General features: G+C 50.1%; 1 protein-coding gene across 4 annotated transcripts in view; it reads right to left on the bottom strand.

Moving 5' to 3' along the window:
• The window catches only part of SLC2A9 (solute carrier family 2 member 9), a 258,417-nt gene that overhangs the window by 57,301 nt on the left and 182,169 nt on the right, over window positions 1-18,947 (bottom strand). For all 4 annotated transcript variants that reach the window (XM_040487873.1, XM_040487869.1, XM_040487879.1 and 1 more), the window contains 2 exons: window positions 16,572-16,682; window positions 2,399-2,500 (listed from right to left, as the gene is read on the bottom strand). In XM_040487873.1, coding sequence (XP_040343807.1) covers window positions 2,399-2,500; window positions 16,572-16,682 — 213 coding nt within the window. The remainder of the gene's footprint in view (window positions 1-2,398; window positions 2,501-16,571; window positions 16,683-18,947) is intronic.

The following is an 18,947-nucleotide window of genomic DNA, read 5'->3' as shown; positions in this document are numbered from 1 at the left end:
ATTCATCCATCCATCAATCCATCTACCCATCCATAATCTATCCATCCATCCATCCACCCACCCACATATCCATCCATCCATCCATCCATCCACCCATTCATCCATCTATCCATCCATATATTCATCCACCCATCCATAATCTATCCATCCATCCATCCATCCATCCAACCACCTACCCACATATCCATCCATCCATCTATCCACACATCCATCTATCCATCCATCAATCCATCCACACATCCACCTATCCATCTATCCATCCATCAATCCATTCACACATACATCTATCCATCCATCCATCCTCCATCCATCCATCCATCCATCCACCCATTCATCATCTATCCATCCATCCATGCATCCATCTATCCATCATCTTTCCATCCATCCATCAACCCACATATTCATCCATCCATTCATCTATCCAACCACCCATTCATCCAACCATCATCCATCCATACCTTCTTCCATCCATCTATCCCTCCATCTATCATCCATCCATCCATCCATCCACACCTTCTTCAATCCATGTATCATCTATCCGTCCATGCATCCATCCACCCATTCATCCATCCATCCATACATTCATCCACCTATCCATAATCTATCCATCGATTCATCCATCCATCCATCCACACACCCATCCATCCATCCATCCATCCATCCATCATTCATCCACCCATCCATCCATCATCCATCCACCCATCCACCGGTCACTATTCATCATCCATCCACCCATCACCTATCCACCCATCCACCCATTCATCCATCCACCCATCCATCCACCCATACATACATACATCTATTCGTTTATTTGGCAGACTGTTCTTAGTTCCTCCTGAGTGACATGCCCTGGGCTGGGAGGTAGGAATACAGAAATGACACAGGCATGGCGCTTACCCCCACAACTGCCTATTGGAAAAGAGAGATGAGTCAACAGGGAAAGCCAATCCTGTGTGATAAGTGATAGTGCAGGGTTGCCCTTGGGGTCCCTGGGAGCACAGAGAAGGTTGCCTCACTGAGACACTGGGTAAGGGAAGGCTTCCTAGAGGAAGAGGTATCCAAGGGGTATCCAGGTCTTCGTGGGTTTGGAAAGTGAGAGAAGCCAGGTGAGCAGAGGAGGTCCCAGGAAGAGGAAAGGGCAGTCTCTTTGGGGGCTGCTGGGAACAGGGCTGGCAGAGCAGGGAAAGGGGGACACGGGCAGATGAGGGCAGCCAAGCCAGGAAGAGCTCTGAAACCTTGTGGCATGAGGCCTAGAGGGCCCACGTGCTTCAGCAGCCCTTCCAGACATCTGACACAATGTCCCAGAACATCGCCCAACTGGTGAAGGAGCCAGCTTGGTCAGTCTGAGGGGCCTGCAAAAGCACCCTGTGCAGGACACCCCTGCTCTGGCAGCTGGGAAGCAGAGGTCACTGCCAGCACATCACCCCCAAGGGAGACGTGGCCACCTCCCGCCTGGTCAGCGCGCCCAGCAGCACGTCCTTTCTGTCTGTCAGGCACTGCCATGCTCACCTTGCCTTTTTCTAGAGGTTTTTGGGACATTAAGACATTTGGCAAATGATCAACACACGCAACTTTCCATCTAGGGATTCATTTTTGAAAAGTGCCCAGATTGGCTGACCACCGTGACCTGGCCTCACGCTTCCCTTGGCGCTAAGACAGGCAGTGCTCCGTCACTGCGTGCTGTCCTGAGCAGGGCAGGGGCAGAAGGAAACCCCACGATCCTGGAATCTCATCCCAGCTCTGCTATTTACTAGCTGTGGAACCTTGGGCAGCTTATTCATTAATATTTATGCCTCAGTTTCCTGTCTCCATAAAAGGGGAAAACACCACTCTCACCAGGATTAGGTACCTTCTCCGAGCCCCCGTCATGGTCGGGGGCCCTGCCGAGTACTCTAAGTGCATTTTCTCATTTAGTTCTCCTAACACCCCTGGGTATACGGAAAGCTCTCCCAGTTTAGAGATGGGGCCCTGAGGGCCAGAGCTCCTGCTGGAGCCCACGGGCACTTGTGGAAGTGTCTTATATGACAGTGCCTGCTGTGCTGTGTGGAAACGTGGGAGCCGGAAGAGGCATCTGAGGGATCCTCTGGTCTCCTCTGTTCCACAGATGGGTTAACTGAGGCTCAGAGAGGGGACATATCTTGGCCGAGATCACACGGCTCATTAGAGGCAGCGACAGGACTGTCCATCCAGTCTCTGTCTCTGAGTCCAGGGCCCCTCACCAAACCTTCCTCCGCGAGGGCACCAGCTGCTTCTGAGCTGAGATGCTCCTCGGGAAGGCCGTTCTGCAAGAGGTGCCCGCCGGCCTCGCAAACTTCCCACGCCAAGGCCCCGGAGTACCGAAGCCGGAAGCCAGCTCCGTGCCAGTGTCCCTCAGGGTACGACGGGCGCGTGCTCTCACCTGCAGTGTCAATGTAACGGTGAGGATCCCAAAGAAGAGGGCCATCAGCCCAAAGCCGCCCATGAGGAGAGGTCTCCGTCCCAGGCGCTCAATGACCAAGCCCTAAGTCAGGATCAGAGAGAGGTGGTTATACTTCACTCCTAGCAGCAGGAGGAGGGGAACGTGGTGCCAGGAACCGGCACTGGGGCCAGGGTGAAAGGAGGCTTTGACCTTCAGACAGCCCCGTCACATTCTCCGAGGCCACAGCCAGAAAGGCCAAGGTCTTTATGAGAAAGGGAGGGAGAACAAAGTCACCATTCTTGAGCACCTACTGTGTGCCCACACGTTTCCCTTTCCTCCAAATCTTTCTTGTTAGGGAAGGATGGGCTCATCGGCTAGCTGGTCTGCAAGAGGAAATGAGCGGATACGGTTGCCGTAGCCCTTTGCCCACTCTTTGGAGCCAGCCTGCAGGCCAAAAGCAAGGGCTCTCCACTCCTTATGCCCCCGTTTATAGTTTTTAGAGGGGCAGACTCCCAAGGCAGCGGCCCAGGGGTAAGAGCGGACAGAGAAGGTTCTGACGCTTTCCACTCTGCCGGTGCCCGGATGGGTCAGTTTCATTCTGGGGTGTGATACCAGGAAGCCCACGTGACTGTGGCTCCTGAAGCCGTGTCCTCGGGCCCAGCTTCCCACAGCTAGGACTGTCATTGATGTCTATCCGGCTGGCCCCTGTGTCTACCTCTCCACTGGGTAAAGGCAGGGCTCTTCATTGAGCTCCTCTAATTGCTAACGACCCTGAAAAACAGTCATGTAGCCGAGTTTCAGAAACAGGCAGACTTGGGCTTATATTCTGGGTTGCTGGCTTTCCAGATGTGTAAGCTTTGGCATATGACTCCCTTTCCCAGAGCCCCAGGGCCTTTATCTGTGCAAGGAGGTCCAAAATACCCTACAACAAGGCTGCCTGGAAGGGGTGGGTGCTTAAATAAGCGGCTGCATTCAAAACACGTAACAAGTCTTCCAATTTGTCAAGTGCCTTCCCTCCTCTTTCTTCCCCCGTCTCATTGCACAGAAAGAGCACACTGAAGGTCAGAGAGGTGAAGTAACTCAGTGGCCATCACACAGCCAATAAGAAAGAGATAGAGAGAGAAACAGAGAGGGCTGGGGGAGGGGAGTATTGAATTAAGGGCGTCTGAATAAAAATGCACAACTTTTCTCCACTGGGCAATCAGGCAAGGCTTCCTGGAGAAGGTAACAGTGGCGGTAGCTCGTCAGGCAGAGGGACCAGTGGGTCAAGTGAGCCATTTGGTTTGGATAAGGAAAGGAATGCCACTGCTGGGGGCCATGAAACCAGAACAGGTGCTCCTGTCCGCCAGCTTCAGATGACAGTTCAAAAGCCAGAGCATCAGACTGAACAGTCCCAATCCTGCCTCAAAGCCTGAAGGAGTGTTTCTGCGGGAAACCCCAAAACTCCTCTTTTTTCCTCTTTCCTCACACCCTACTCTGAGGAGGGCGGGTGATAAAAAGGCTTCTGGGTGAGCTCTCCTGGAGCCGGCAAGGGCTGTTGGCCACTCGGCCAAGCACACACCAAAGGTGGGCAGGCATAGCCCCAGGCCGGCTGGGTGCTTGGTATGAACACTGAGGGGACTGGGGAGGGGGGCTCTGGCTCAGAAAGTCAGTGGCCTGGGAGGAAACGTCCTTGGCTGACGGCCACATGTCTCAAAAACATCTACAACTTCCTTTCCGGAAGCCCCTCCCTCTGTGGCCTAGGAAGGCAAGGCTGACCCAAGCGCCTCAACTTGGCCTCCTTGACACCTGACCCATCAGAGCAGAGCACAGGTGGCATCCAGATGTGCATGGACCTGAAATGGGCAGACCTGGATTCAAGTCCTGGCTCTGCACCCAGGACAGGGGGCTCAGTTTCTGGAAGCCTCGGTTTCCCCACCTGACAAATGGAAGTGGTAATACTGTCTTTGCAGCATAGCTACGCAATCAGAGGCCAAGAACTCACGGTGTCTGAATTAGGCGCGGGAAACACAGAGGCTTCCAGCAAATGGCAGATAATACATCCTTGCAGTCAAGGGGGGGACCGGGTCTGGTCCCAGCTCCTGCCTCTAACGGGCCACGTGGCCATGAGACAGCCAGTCACCCTTCTGTGTCTTCCTCGCTCCTTTTTTCTGATGCCGATGGGTTAGCGTGTGATGACCTCTGCCTGAGTGCCTGTGATGTGCCAGATGCTGCATTAAGCGCTTATCAGGCATCAACTTATTTAACTCTCACAGCAATTTTATGAAGTAGAACCGATTATTTGTCACATTTTACAGGTAAAGAAACTGAGACACAGAGGTTTTGGGAACTTGTCCAAGGTCACGTGGCTGGTAGGAGGCACAGCTGGGATCATCTACAAAGTCTTTTCTGGTTCTTGAGACATTACAATTTTCCAAACTAGAAACAGACCAAGCCCCCACTTTGTAATAGCTTCCTGTGGCACCTGGATGTATAGCACCTGTTCCCTGACCCCTCCTTCCTCACTTGAAGAACGGGAGCTTCGTTATTTCCCAGAACCTAGGAGAGCACACCTGGCAGGTACTGAGCCAGTGTCTGCTGATTGAGTGAAGGTTTATCTTTGTAAGGCAGGTACGACAGTTCGCATATTGCAGAAAAGGACGATGAGGACAGTAAGATCACTCACTCAGTGGGAAGTTAGGCCCAGTGAGACCCCTGGAGAAAGCAAAGATCAGTGCTTGCTGAGAAAGTTCTAGAGAGAAAGAAGGGCCAGCATCTAAGTCATCTCTCCTCCCCAAACCCTCATGAGTTGGGTCCCACCAAAGGGGAGGTCCTGATACGGGCTGCCAGGGCGGGAGGAACAGGTGCAGGGAAACCGGGCCCCTGGGTGGCGGGTGGGCTGGGGGATGGGGAACGTTAGAGACACCTGCGATCAGAGATTCTGGGATGTGTCAAAAGTCACACAGAGCTACTCAGAGGTAAGGAAGTGTAATACATGCTCCCTCACACTGCAGGGATGGCTGAAAAATATCCCTACCCTTGGATTCAGTCATTCACCTTCTGGGTATTTATCCCAAGGAGATAGACATTGGGTGGGAGACTCATGGACGAAGACCTTCAATTATAGTGTAATTTATACGAATGAGGAAATAGAAACCATCTAGAAGTCTACCAAGAAGTGAATCGGCTCAATAAATACCGGAATATCCTGATGATAATTATAGAATTCACGTATTTTAGAAGAATTTTAAAGAACAGAAAAATCATGAGGTTACACCTCTGAGGGGAAAGAGCAGGGCACAGAGCTGTACCTTGCATATACTCATGTATTCAGTTTTGTAAGTCACGATTCTCTTGAATGAATATACCCTGGAAAAAATATGCAAAAACAGCTTATAATGGCTAACTCTGGTTGGGGGGAATAGGTGATTATTATTTTCTCTTGTTAGTTTTCAGTCTTTTCCAAGTTTTCTACAATAAGCTTTCCTTTTTTAAAAAAATTAATGTTTATTTACTTTTGCGAGAGACAAAGGCAGAGTGCGAGCAGGGGAGGGGCAGAGAGAGAAGGAGACACAGAATATGAAACAGGCTCCAGGGTCTGAGCTGTCAGCACAGAGCTCAACACGGGGCTCAAACCCACAGACCGTGAGATCATGACCTGAGCCGAAGTCGGACACTTAACTGACTGAGCCACCCAGGCGCCCCTACAATAAGCCTTTTCTACTTAAAAAAAAAAAAAAGTCTAAGAAACAGACTTAGCTAAAGCATTGGAGACACAAACCCCTCTGCCCTGAGTCAGAAATTGTTACTCTTCCCCATCACCAGTGATTTCCAATACCCACATGTGTAAATCTTCACCGTGTAGAAAGTTTCTATTACAATCTCAGGATGGCATCGCCATTCTTAGAGTTAACACGACAGAGCCCACAATTCAGCTGGCACGAAGACGAAGGCAGCCCATAGGTAGAATGTGTGACAACGTTATCTCCTTGGGTTAAGCGCCCAGTGACAGAGCACTGAAACGACGACAGGAATTACCGTGATGAGAATCAGTCACTGCAAGACACGGGGCACTGAAGTTGCTGCCCTGAGATTAACACGTGTTGCATTGTTACGCTGTGATTAATGTGTGCTTGGCACTGACGTTAGCGTTTCTTTTTTCTTTTTCTTTTTTTGGTTTGTTTTAGTTTCTCCTAAGGCACCACCAACAATTTCAATGTCAGCAAGTGTGCCCCCAATACAAACCAGTGGAGAACCACTGTCTTACATCATGATGCCAACAATCAAGTGCTCTGGGGTCGGAGTGGGACATCTGGTTGTTTCGCTTTCCTAAAGTCTCCTGATGAACCAGTAACTGAAGCCAAGGTAGAGCTGGAAACACCATCACTGATTCGGAAACAGTCTCTCAAGATGTCTAGGAAGACACCAAGGAAACAGCTGTGAAAGCAAAAGACCTAAAAACAACTCTGTCCATCCTAGTGGGAAAACCAATCAGCCTGCAGGGCTCCTTCCTTCAAAATCTCTGCCTCTTTTAAATCGTTTTAATGTGCAGCCTGTTGAAAGGGATTAGGGTAAACACGGTATTTCCACTCAGCATTAAAATCATTAGTGAAAACATTAACTCAAGATGAACAGTGGCTTCTGAAAGTTACTGATGTCAGCTGGGGATGGACTGTCATCCTCCAAGAAATCCCTTCTGGGGACTCCTGACCCACGGAGTCATTCAGCCGTTCAGCAGCCATTTACTCAGCGCTGACTGCCCACCCACAGTGCTAGGATGCTGGTGGAATGATAATGAGAATGTTTTTGTGGTTGTTGTTGTATTTAAACTGCATTTAAAAAAATATTTATTTTTGAGAGACAGAGCACAAATGGGGGAGGGGAAGAGATAGAAGGAGACGTAGGATCTAAAGCAGGCTCCAGGCTCCAAGCTGTCAGCACAGAGCCCAACGGGCGCTCGAACTCACAAACCGTGAGATCATGACCTGAGCTGAAGTCGGATGCTTAACCGGCTGAGCCACCCAGGCACCCCTGTTGTTAGTATTTACAAATCAACTATAGGGGTACCTGGGTGGCTCAGTCAGTTGAATATCTGACGTCAGCTCAGGTCATGATTTTGCAGTTTGTGAGTTCAAGCCTCACATTGGGCTCGCTGCTGCCAGTGCAGAGCCTGCTTTGGATCCTCTGCCCCCAACTCCCACCCACCCCCCCCCCCCCGGCCTCTGTGTCTCTGCCCCTCCCCCACTTGTGCTCTCTCAAAAATAAACAAACATTTAAAAAATCAGCTGTATTGATTTAGATTAAGGTCTTAGATTCAATAAAACGTACCAACTTTAATTGTGCAGTTTGGTATGTTTTCACAAATTTATACACCTATAAAGCCGTGACCACATCAAGATACAGAACATTTCCATCACTCTAAAGTACCCTTGTGCCCCTTTCTCTAGCTGCAAGCAACCACTGATGTGCTTTCCGTGACTCTAGATCAGAGTAGACTAGATTAGGTTAGAATTCCACATTGGTGATCACTGCTCTTTTGAGATTCATCCCTGTTGTATATATTATTCCCTTTTAGTGCTGAGAAGTATTCCATTGAATGGATATACCACAGTGTGTTTCTCCATTCAACATTTGATGGACATGTGGGTTGTTTCAGTTTGGGGTCTTATGATTAAAGCTGTTGTAAACATGGGGGTTCAAGTCTCTGTGTAGAAATGTGCTTGATCTTGGGTAAATACTTATGAGAAGAATGTCTGGTAGTATGGGTACAATTTTTATGCGAAACTGCCAGTTTTCCAAATGGTTGTACTATTAGAAATTCCCACCAGCCACGTATGAGAGTTCCAGTGGCTCCATATCTTCATCAACACTTGGTATCATCAGCCGTGTTGATATTAGTCATCCTTATGGTGAACAGTGCTGTCTCGTTGTGGGTTTTAGTTTTAATTTCCCAGATGGCTTGTGGTGTTCAGCAACTTTTCATCCATTTATTGATACTTCTGATTTTTTTCTTTTGTACAGTGTCTGCCCAAGTCTTTTCCAAGTTCATTTCCAAGTGGCTGATAGTCTTGCTTTTATTGAATTCTAAGAATCCTTTACATCTTCTGGATTGAAGCCCCCTGTGAGATGTGTGCTTTGTGAACATTCCTCACTCTGGCCTGCCTTCCCATTTCCTTAACAGAGCCTTTGAAATAGTCACAGTTTTTCATTTTGATGAAATCCAATTAATAATTTTAAAAAATGGTTCATGTTTTTTGCGTCCCATCTAAGAAATCTCTGCCTATCCCAAGGCTGCAAAGACTTCCTCCTATGTTCCTTCTAAGGTTTTATAATTTTTCTAAGGTTTTAAAAACTTCTAAGGTTTTATAATTTTAGCCTCTATGTTTCAGTCCATGGTCCACTTTGAGTTAATTTTGTGTGTGGCATGAGAGAAGGGTTGTCTTTTGTGTTTTCCATGTGAATGTCTAGTTTTTATGGTCCTGTTTGTGGTAAGACTGACTTTCCCCATTGAATTACTTTGGCATCTTTTATATTTTTGGATTCTGTTCTGTTCCATTGATCTGTATGGCTGCCCTTACACCAACACCATGCTGTCCTCGTTACTATGTAGTGAACATTGTACAGCACTTACTATGGACCAGGCACGGTTCTAGATGCCTTGCATATAATCATAATTTAATCCTCATAACATCTCCATGGGTACACAGAGGCTCAGAGAGGTTGAGCAGCCTGCCCAAGGTCACGTGGTGGCAGAAAGAGCATTCAGGTCCAGGCAGACTGGTTCCAGACTCTTGTTCTGAACCCCTGCACGGTCCTGCCTCTCATCACTGGCACATATAGATTTATCAAAAGGAAATATGGTGTCTCCCAAGGCTTTCTTTCCTTTGGGTGAGGCGCTGGCACAAGGGCAGAGAGAAGAAGGAGACAGGAGTCCTGGCCCTTGGGGAACCTTCTGGGTTGAACTGTGACCTCCCCAAAAAAGATATGTTGAAGTCCTGACCCCTGGTACCTCAGAATGTGCCTTTGTTTGGAAATCAGGTCTTTACAGAGGTCATCAAAGTCAATGAGGACACCATGGCCGGCCCTAAACCCGCGTGACTGGTGCCCTTTTAACAAAGGGAAGTTTGGACAGACGCACGCACAGGGAGAACACCAGCTGAGGATGAAGATAGGGGTCAGGCTGATGCTTCTGCCAGCCGAGGACACCACGGATTGCCATTGCCGGCAAAGCACCAGATGCTGGGGGAGGGGCCTGGGACAGACACCGTCTCCAGGTCTCAGAACGAATCTGCCCTCTGCCACCTGGGTCTCAGACTTCCGGCCTCCAGAAAGGTGAGAATATGCATTTGCATTGTTCACATCCCTCTGCTTGCTGTGCTTTGTTCTGCAGCTCTAGCAAACTAACGGGGAGCTCACTGCACGTTGTGTTAAATGATTAAACACATGAGGAGAGAAGGAAGGGACCCAGGGAAGGAACATCTAAAATGTCACTTATTTCAAACGCGACTCGATGCTTCCAAATCTGACTTAAGTGCATTTATAGTATTTTACAGATATTACTTTGAATTTCATACTACTGTGAATTTTGTAGGCAGAGATGTGCCTAGGTTGTACTCTTTGTTTTCATCTACGGATAAAGGGCAGGAAACATTTGGTGGCTGGCAGGATTCCTGACATTTCAGGGGCTGCAGAGCCCTGTAAGGGTTCATTCCTCGGCAAGATCCTAAGGGAGGCCCTGTTCTTCCTGTCCTTCCAGGCCAGGCCTCTTCTGCTCCGCTCTTCCCATGAAGTCAGTCTCCGCCTGGCTTGATGTGTTCCTGAGCACAGGGGCCACTGTTGGCCTCCAGGAGAGGAAGGGCTGTCCTTGGGGGAGGGGAAAAGGAAGGGGAGTGGAGAGGAGGGGGAAGGGTGGGGAGGAGGAGGACAGGGGAGGGGAGGGGAGAGGACAGAAGAAAAGGAAAGGAAAAGAGAAAAGAAGAGGAAAAGAAAAGAAAAGAGAAAAGAAAAGAGCATCTGACTTCTGTTCAGGTCATGATGTCACAGTTCATGGACTCGAGCCCTGAGTCAGGCTCTACACTGATATTCAGAGCCTGGAGCCTGCTTCAGATTCTGTTTTTCCCTCTCTCTCTCTCTCTCTCTCTCTCTCTGCCCCTCTCCTGCTTGTGCTCATGCTCTCTTTCTCTCAAAAATAAACAGGCAAAAAAGGGGAAGGGGAAAGGGAAGGGGGAGGGGGAGGGGGAGGGGAAGGGAAGAAATCAGGAGGGAAGAGAATGGGGGGCCAGGGTGTTGGTTCCTGGTTCCTTTCTCCAGGCACATTTTGGCTGGCTGTGTCTCTCCACTGAAGGTCACGGCTCCCGATGGATGGCCTGCCCACCCTACAGACCCACCCACCCGAATTAATCCGTCTAATCCGTCCTCCGACCTGGCTACCTGGACAGCGCCCTCATCCCTTGAGCCTGACCACAATGCACTCCAGCAACCTGCCCCACTTCTCAGCCCCCCTCAACCTGCACCAACGCGTCTCACCGCATCCTTTCCTGTATCAGCCACCAGACACTTAGCTCACACTGTTGTTCCCGGTCTGTCCCCCAACTAGGAGCTCTCCTTCTCCTGGGCAAGGGCTTTTGTCTCCTTTGTCCACTGGTGTATCCCACACACCTACACCTGTGCGGGCACAGAGCAGGGGCCCCGCCAGCACTTGCTGAGTGTTGGTGGAATGAACACTCTGGCTCCAAGTTTCATCTTCCAATTTTCTTGGAAGGCGGGAGGGCATTTTCAGCTTTTTCCACGGCATCTGTCTGGTTCTCTTCTGGAACACTCGTAACCAACAAAAACTGTACTTGTTTGCTAGGGCTGCCGGCAAAAGGGTCACAAACTATGCGGTTTAAGTAACAGACATTTCTTCTCTCACGGTTCTGGAGGCTGGGAGTCCGAGATCAAGGTGCCAGCAGGGCCGTGCTCCCTCCGAAGGTGCAGGGAAGACTGTTCCAAGGTTGTTCTAGCTGCTGGGAGTTTCTTGCCTTCGGTAGCATGCCTTCAAAATTCACATGATGCTGTGTGTGTGTGTGTGTGTGTGTGTGTGTGTGTGTGTGTAAATTTCCCCCTTTTAATAAGGATGCGAATTATATTGGATTGGTGGTCCCTCTATTCCAGAATGATCTTTTCTTAACTAATTACACCTGTAATGACTACCTCCTGAGGTACTGTTAGAGCTTCAACATATAAATTCTGTGGGGATGACAATTCAACCCATAGTAATAATTAACATTTACTGAGCACCTGTCTTATGCCAAGTGCTGTGAATTACCGTATAGCTCTCATGGTAAGACCTGTGGAGGTCTTATTGTATTATTCCCACTTTCCCTTAGAGAAAACAGGGGCTCAGAGAGGTTAACTAACTGGCCCAAGGTCACCCAGCGACTGAGCTCAGGGCCATGAGCCCATGGAGCCCAAACACTCCACCATCCTGCTTGGTTGTCGGTGCCCACTTTCTGCTCCAACAAGCACCAGATCCAGGGGCTCGAGATGCAGCTGTGAACTCTGAAGGTTTTTTTTAAAAATTTTTTTTTTTTTTCAACGTTTATTTATTTTTGGGACAGAGAGAGACAGAGCATGAACGGGGGAGGGGCAGAGAGAGAGGGAGACACAGAATCGGAAACAGGCTCCAGGCTCCAAGCCATCAGCCCAGAGCCCGACGCGGGGCTTGAACTCGCGGACCGCGAGATCATGACCTGGCTGAAGTCGGACGCTTAACCGACTGCGCCACCCAGGCGCCCCTGAAGGTTTTGATTCCGAAACTGTGTGTTCGTTGGGAGGCAGAGGGGGGCGGGGGAACCAGTAGGAATCTTTTTCCCACTTGAATGCTAGGCACAGCCCATTCCTGAGTAAGAATGACTTAATGTGGATTGCGCTCCCCCTGGTTAGAAAAGGCAGTCTCCGCTTCTCGAAGGAATGAGGCTCGCGCTCCACAAGCTGCTGCCCCGTGTGTCAGCTGACACTCGGGCTCCCACGGCCTGCGTGACACACGGTGGGGGCTCGCTCAGAGAGTTAATGCTGCGCCAAGAAAATCGATTTGGAAAACCAGCTGTTTCTGCAAGATGCAATGATTCACAGCTGCCCAAGCTGATGAGCAGTGCCAGGAGCCAAAATTAATTGCGAACCAAATGAACAAAAATGTCTTTCTCAAGTGTCCTGGGTCCCAGAGCCATTTTAACAGACTGTCAAAAACTCGGTAAGAAGAAGAAAAATTGGAAAGTCCTTTCTGATAGGCTGCTGCCTCACAGGGCTGGACGAAACAGTGTCCGTACCTTGGGAAACAAGGTGATGAACACTTCGGAGAGGCCAAGGGGTTTAGTGAAGATTGGCTGTCAGGACTGCTGCCGTGGCCTTCATGCACACGGACGTCTGCCTCCACGTCTGCTCTGTAAGGTGCTGGCTTAGTTTCCTGTGGCTGCCGTAGCAGATTAGCACAGACTCAGCGGATGAAGGAAGTCAGAAGTCTAACATGGGTCTCGTGGGGCAAAAATCACAGCTGCTGGCAGGGCTGTGTTCCTTCTGGGGGCTCTAGGGGAGAACCCGTCCCTTGCCCTTCCAGCTTCCAGAGGCCACCAGCTCTCCTTGGCTGGTGGCCCCTTCTTCTACCAGAGACAGCAACTGCCACTCCAACATCTGCTGTTGTCCCTCGTGACCCCCAACCCTGCCTCTTTCACTTTTAAGGACCCTTGTGATGACACTGGGCCACCTGGTGAGTGCAGGATGACCCCCCATCTCCAGATCGTACCTTAACCACACCGGCAAAGCCTCTTCCGCTGTGTGAGGTTACATGCTTATGCTTCCAAGAATGACGACAGGGACATTTGGTGGTGGTGGGGGGGGGGACAGTATTGTTACCACACGCAGGCCTGGCTATGTCCATTTTAAAGATGACAAACAAATTCACAGATGTTGGGCAATTTTCCCCAGACCACTCAGCTGCAGGTGGGTCACTGGGCTCTGAATTCAGAGCTGCCGGGCCCTACAGCCTTAGCTCTTTCTCCCCTCTTTTTCTTAGCTCCACCTCAGACTCCCTGTGTCATGCCGGAGTCAATCTCGAGGTGCTCCAGAGATTAGGCTAAACGCTACCGTGTTAAGAACTGCTCCCAACGAACTCTTCTGCATCTCCGTTTCCTTTAGATGACACACTGGGAGGGGTGCAGATGACTGGGGCCATGTGCACAGGGCCAGGCGACAGGCTGCCAGTGCACTTCCCTTCCCATCATCGGGCTCATGTCTGCTGGACCTTCAGTGCTCGCCTTCCTGGGGCCCTCCTCCAGGAAGCCCTCCCAGGAGAGTTCATCCCAGGGCTGCACGTGGTATGTGTCTGTTTCTGGATCTTTCTCCCTAGAACGCGACAACTTCACTGGTGACCCCCCAGCACAAGCATGCTACGGGTGTGCTGGAACCGCTTGTGGAACGGATGCATGCGTGCGTAAACGACTCTACCGTGACGGCTATGAAGCCGTCACTCCCCACAGAGGGCCCGCAGGGAGGTTCCTCTGGAACACACATGCCACGTGACCACGACCCACCATGATCCACACTTGAAGGCAGGAGGTAGGCAGACTCCCAGTCTGACCCCTGCCTCTCCCAGGAGGGGGAAGTCACTTTCCCTCCTTCCTGCGATTAGCACTTCCAAGAAATGCTCTGTCAAATACTGTCAGCTTTTAGTGAAGATGATCCACGGGCCAGAGAGAGGGCACCGGAAGGAGGGCACGTGGGGTCAGGGAGACGGGGCTGGAGGCATCGTTACTCTCTCTGCTCCTCTTTCGAACCAGGGCGACCACCTGACTTTGAGGAGTGATGTGAGTGAGCGTTCCTGAGATCCCAGGTAAAGCACTTCCGGGTCCTGGGGAGCAGCGGGGGCCCTCCATGCCAGCTCTCCCCACTCCCTACTGGCTGTGCGATCCTGAGCAAGCCAGCTCTTTGGGACTTGGTTTCCTCACCTATCAGAAGATCGCGAGAGTCCTCGTAAAACCCTGCTCTCTGCAGGCGTGTTCATCACAGCCTTACTTAAGGTGACAAGTGTTGACAAATGGGGTACTTAAGACTCTGTGAGCCCACACCGTGCTGTGAGCCACCGTGGTGTGAGCCACACCAGGCACCACTGGCATGTATTCACCTGTTCAATCCTGACCCCATCTCTATAAGGCAAGGGCAACGTCCTTGTTAAAGAAATGAGGAAACCGAGTCACAGAGCTGCTGAATAACTTCGCCAGGGTCACGCAGCTAAAAAGGAACGGAGCTGGGGTCAGAATCCAGGCTCTGCCGTCCAGGCTCCGAAGGGGGACACCCAACAGCCCCAGCCCCACAGACAGCAGTTGGGGCACGGACGGGACCGTCGACTTCCGAAGAGCCACAACCAGCGTTAATTCCCAGGGGCGACGATCAGCATGCTTTTCTGCATACACCTTACACTCCAACAAAACATTTCTCAGACAAGAAAATAGAAAGGAAACCAGAAAGCAATTCTGGCATGAGGTTATGTGAACAAAAGCAGGATTACTACGTGTAAGAACAGAACATCCACCTGTGCACAGAAAGGCCAAGGGGAGATTTTACCAAAGGTCCTTGGGTCGTATGATTGTGGATCTCTTCTTCGGTTCTTTCTATTTTTCTGAATTCTACAAATTTACCTTAATGAGCTCATGCTGATTTCTTACAACGACAAAATACTTAACCAAAAAACTCCCAAAACCAACCCTGTAACTTCCTATCATTATCATTCTAGACTGACTGTGCTTTTTCACGGATCACTGTAAACACTGACAGCCACAGACTGGGGAGGGAGTCTGAAACCCAAACGGAGAATTTTGTGAAACTCCCAGATTGTGAAGCAGTGAGATATTTTCCTCTAAGAACAAGGCCATGGGAGAAAGCAGAGGGAGACGGAACATCAGTCCTCAACGCTTTCCTGACGTCCATTTTTAGAAGCATCTTGTTAGGATGCCCATTGAGAGCAAGGAGCAAAATAGCGTTCTGTTAGAAGTGAGTCAGAAGTGCCACTGGGAGCCTCTGCCTGTTTGCAGAGGTCAATCCCACCAGCAGAAGTCGGTGCATGCGAGTGGAAATAAATGAGCTTCTCCATTAAGGTCAGAGAACCTCACTCTGATTCCCCCGCCTCCTCTCTGTCCTTTGGAAGTGAGGCCCATCGTGTACTACGTGCCCAAAATGTGAGGCATGGACCTCACCCCAACAAGGTAGAAGAGAATCCGACAGCTCATCAAAGGGGAAACCGAAGCTCAGACAGGTTGAAAGCATTGTCTAGCATCACACGGCCAAGAAGTTCCAGAACCAGGACTCAAGCCTAGTTTGGTCTGATTGCCAGGCCTGTGCGGTTTCTGCTAAATTGTGAAATTGCCAACTTCCTCCCTACAGTGTGTTTATCGTGCATCTTGGAGGTTGACAGTGATGAGTTCTGTGTCTTCTTTTGGACACTTTTGCTTCTTGTTAAACTCTTTTTTAAAAATGTTTATTCATTTATTTTTGAGAGAGAGAGAGAGAGGGAGAGGGAGAGGGAGAGAGACCACAAGTGGGGACAGGGCAGAGAGAGAGGGAGAGAGAATTACACACAGGCTCCATGCTGTCAGCACAGAACCCAAAGCGGGGGCTCCATCCCACAAACCACGAGGTCACAACCTGAGACGAATCAAGAGTCAGATGCTTAACTGGCTGAGCCATCCCAGCGTCCCCTTTGCTTATTATAAAGTCACTCTCTGTTACACTGATCGACGGGAATGTCTTTTCTCTCCCAAGTCCTACATGTTTGGGGTACAAAGGTGACAGCTAATGCTTTAGAAACACTTTTAAAGTCATGGCAACGGACCCGAGGCTCACAGGGACTCTCGCTTGGACGCTCAGGGGGAAATGGCCCTTTCCACTGGGTGTTGATCACACTGTATCATCTGTGACCAGGTGAGAGTTCAAAGAAGGGAGCTATTTATTAAAAGAAAGATAACAGGGGAGCAAAATATAGATGAGAATATTCTCTAGACAGGTAAAACATCATGAGCTGCATGATAAACTCCTAAAATTCAGGTAACTTTGGACAGACAAAGGACATGCTCCTTTAAAGGCCAGCACATTTATGGCCTGGGGGTCCCCACAGCGCTAGGCACCCCCTATGACGTTCTCAGGAATAACCGGTCAGTTCACTTACAGAGAAGATGGCGGCCAAAGTCTCAATGCCACCGGTGCTCAAGGTGATGTATGGGATCTTTTCCGGAGGGACCCCAGCTTTCCCAAAGATGCTATTGGTGTAGAACCAAATCTATAACAAAGGGAAGAAAAACAAGGGAGGAGAGTCAGTGAAAGGCATCTATTTCCAAAATTAAGTTCAGGTCCAAGGTGGTCTCTGAGAGTCACAGCTGCATCCAGAGTGGAGCTGTATGATGTGGCCAACTACGTGTTTTATTCCTGCTCCCTCCTCTCCCCTCTCTTCATCACTAACAGAACTACCACACTGGGGGCAACACGTGCTCAGCCGATGGTGGCAATGAGATAGGAACAGAAATGTTGGTGAGGCTTCTTGGAAGTCTCCTTAAAATGAGCTTTCCATCAAGGACGTGTGATCCCATTTTTTGCCCTTCCTCCCTTCTGCTGTCAAGATGGTGAATGTGATGGCTGGAGCTTCAGCAGCCTTCTTGGATCACTAGGTGACAAGGATAGCACTGCTATTAGCCCCCATGGCAACTCCGTGAGAAACACAAAAGGTCCCTGATCCACAAGATGCTTTAATGTCAACTGCTAGAAAACCGTCACAGTAAATCTATAATGGGGACAATGTGAATGGTGCTCCTAAGGGTTGTGTAACACACAACTTACAAACCTACACATGGAGCCCCTGCTTTGAAATGCAAGCCACCTGTTCAGAGGCTAGAGTGCGAGGTTCGAAGAAGCCTGTGTCGTCACTCACTTAGAGTGATGCTGTAATTTACTAGCCAAATCTGGGCACTTTTGAGACTGTTAATAATTAGTCTAGGACAACAGACACAAATCTGGACGCCCTGGGCAAAGCAGGATGCGTGGTCCTGGGATGGCTGGGTCACCCCTCCCAACTTCCCTCATGTGTGGGGGTTTCTGCCACTGGAGACCAAACCTAATCCTAACGACACTCACGGGACCTCCTGTCTGGAGGTTGGAGACCTCCTGTCTGGAGGTTGGAGACCTGGCTCCATGCTGAGGTGGCTGTGTGACCTCAAGCAATGACCTCTGTCCTGCTGGGCTTCCTTCTCCTCCTCAAAGAGGAGAGGGTATCAGGAATTGGGTAAGAATTGTCACTGCTCATTATTAAAGTTTTGGGTCCAGGGGCTGGACACGGGTCATTTGTGTTCTCCCAGTCCCAACCGTTCCTCAAAGAGCAAGGGTTTGCTAGAGGACAGAAACCCGTGCTGTCCTTTCCATGACATCTGACGGGGAAACCCACAGTGTGAAGGGCCTCAGAAGCATTGACACACTGATCGTTATTAAGAAACATTAGAGCTCGTTGGCTATAACTTGTCAGGCCCGAGCGCAGCCTCTTACTTTGTGTTTGGAAAGAGCTCTTGTTTCTACAGATTTGTCTTGTTACCAGCATTTGTTTACCAAAAAAAATTTCGTGCCTCGGGGGAGAAGACAGAATTTAGGACCTGCACCCATATATGCAGATGGATTATGTTTTAGCGACAGGAATAATTCTTCATAAAGTTTCGGGCAACGCTCAGAGCCCAGTAAAAAGGACTGCATGCGTTTCTGTGAGTTTGTGGGACCTGATGCATCTCTGGGCGAAATGCGTTTCAGTGCTCCCGAAAGACAAGGACCCTCTCCCCTGTGCCTGCTTGCACTTGACTGAGCTGAGAAATTAGAATTTAGATTGTACTTTTGCTTTCACATTCACAGAGTACACACGTGGCTCCTGATAAATTCATTAGTTCCTATAGCTCTTGGGGCTGTGACAGAAGCCAAAATTATTCCGGAAAGCCTCAGTCCTTGCTGGATTTGTTTCTGTGATCGCCACTCCCTTTTGAAGGTTCACTGTGACCCCCAGCAGATCTGCAGGGCTGGATCAGAGGAGCAGAAACGCCTTTACCCAAAGTCACTGATTTTCGACAGCCAAGGCTCCACGGCCCCTTCCATCCCCCGGCGACCATGCGGACATCACGGTATTCTCAGCCTCAGTCTGGACCCCAGAGCTGCCAGCCTCAGACCCTGCTGGATTTGTGTTCTCCCGCAGAAGCGGTGCCCTGCTTGCCCCGGGGTCTCCTTCCTGGCTTCTCACACCCCCTGCAACCCCCTTCCCTGCTTCCAATTCCCCCTGTAGCCTCGGGCTTCCCCAGAGGGGGTTAAACGTTAGCAAAGGGAATCATTTGCATAAAATTACACGCTCAAGGTGGGGAGTCATTTCATATGTAAATGTACCTATTCATTGATAGGCAGAAATCAGCCCTGAGGACCACCTCCCCCAGTCCAGGGCCTGTGAGGTGTTCCTGCTGGGCTGGCCCTGTCCCTGGAGGGGTGCGGGGGGGGGGGGGGGGGGGGGGGGGGGGGGGGGGGGGGG

This window comes from Herpailurus yagouaroundi, unplaced genomic scaffold (genome assembly GCF_014898765.1).
Source record: "Herpailurus yagouaroundi ecotype Mexico unplaced genomic scaffold, PumYag 28, whole genome shotgun sequence".
NCBI classification, from domain to species: domain Eukaryota; kingdom Metazoa; phylum Chordata; class Mammalia; order Carnivora; family Felidae; genus Herpailurus; species Herpailurus yagouaroundi.
This window is presented reverse-complemented; position numbering and strand designations above follow the sequence as displayed.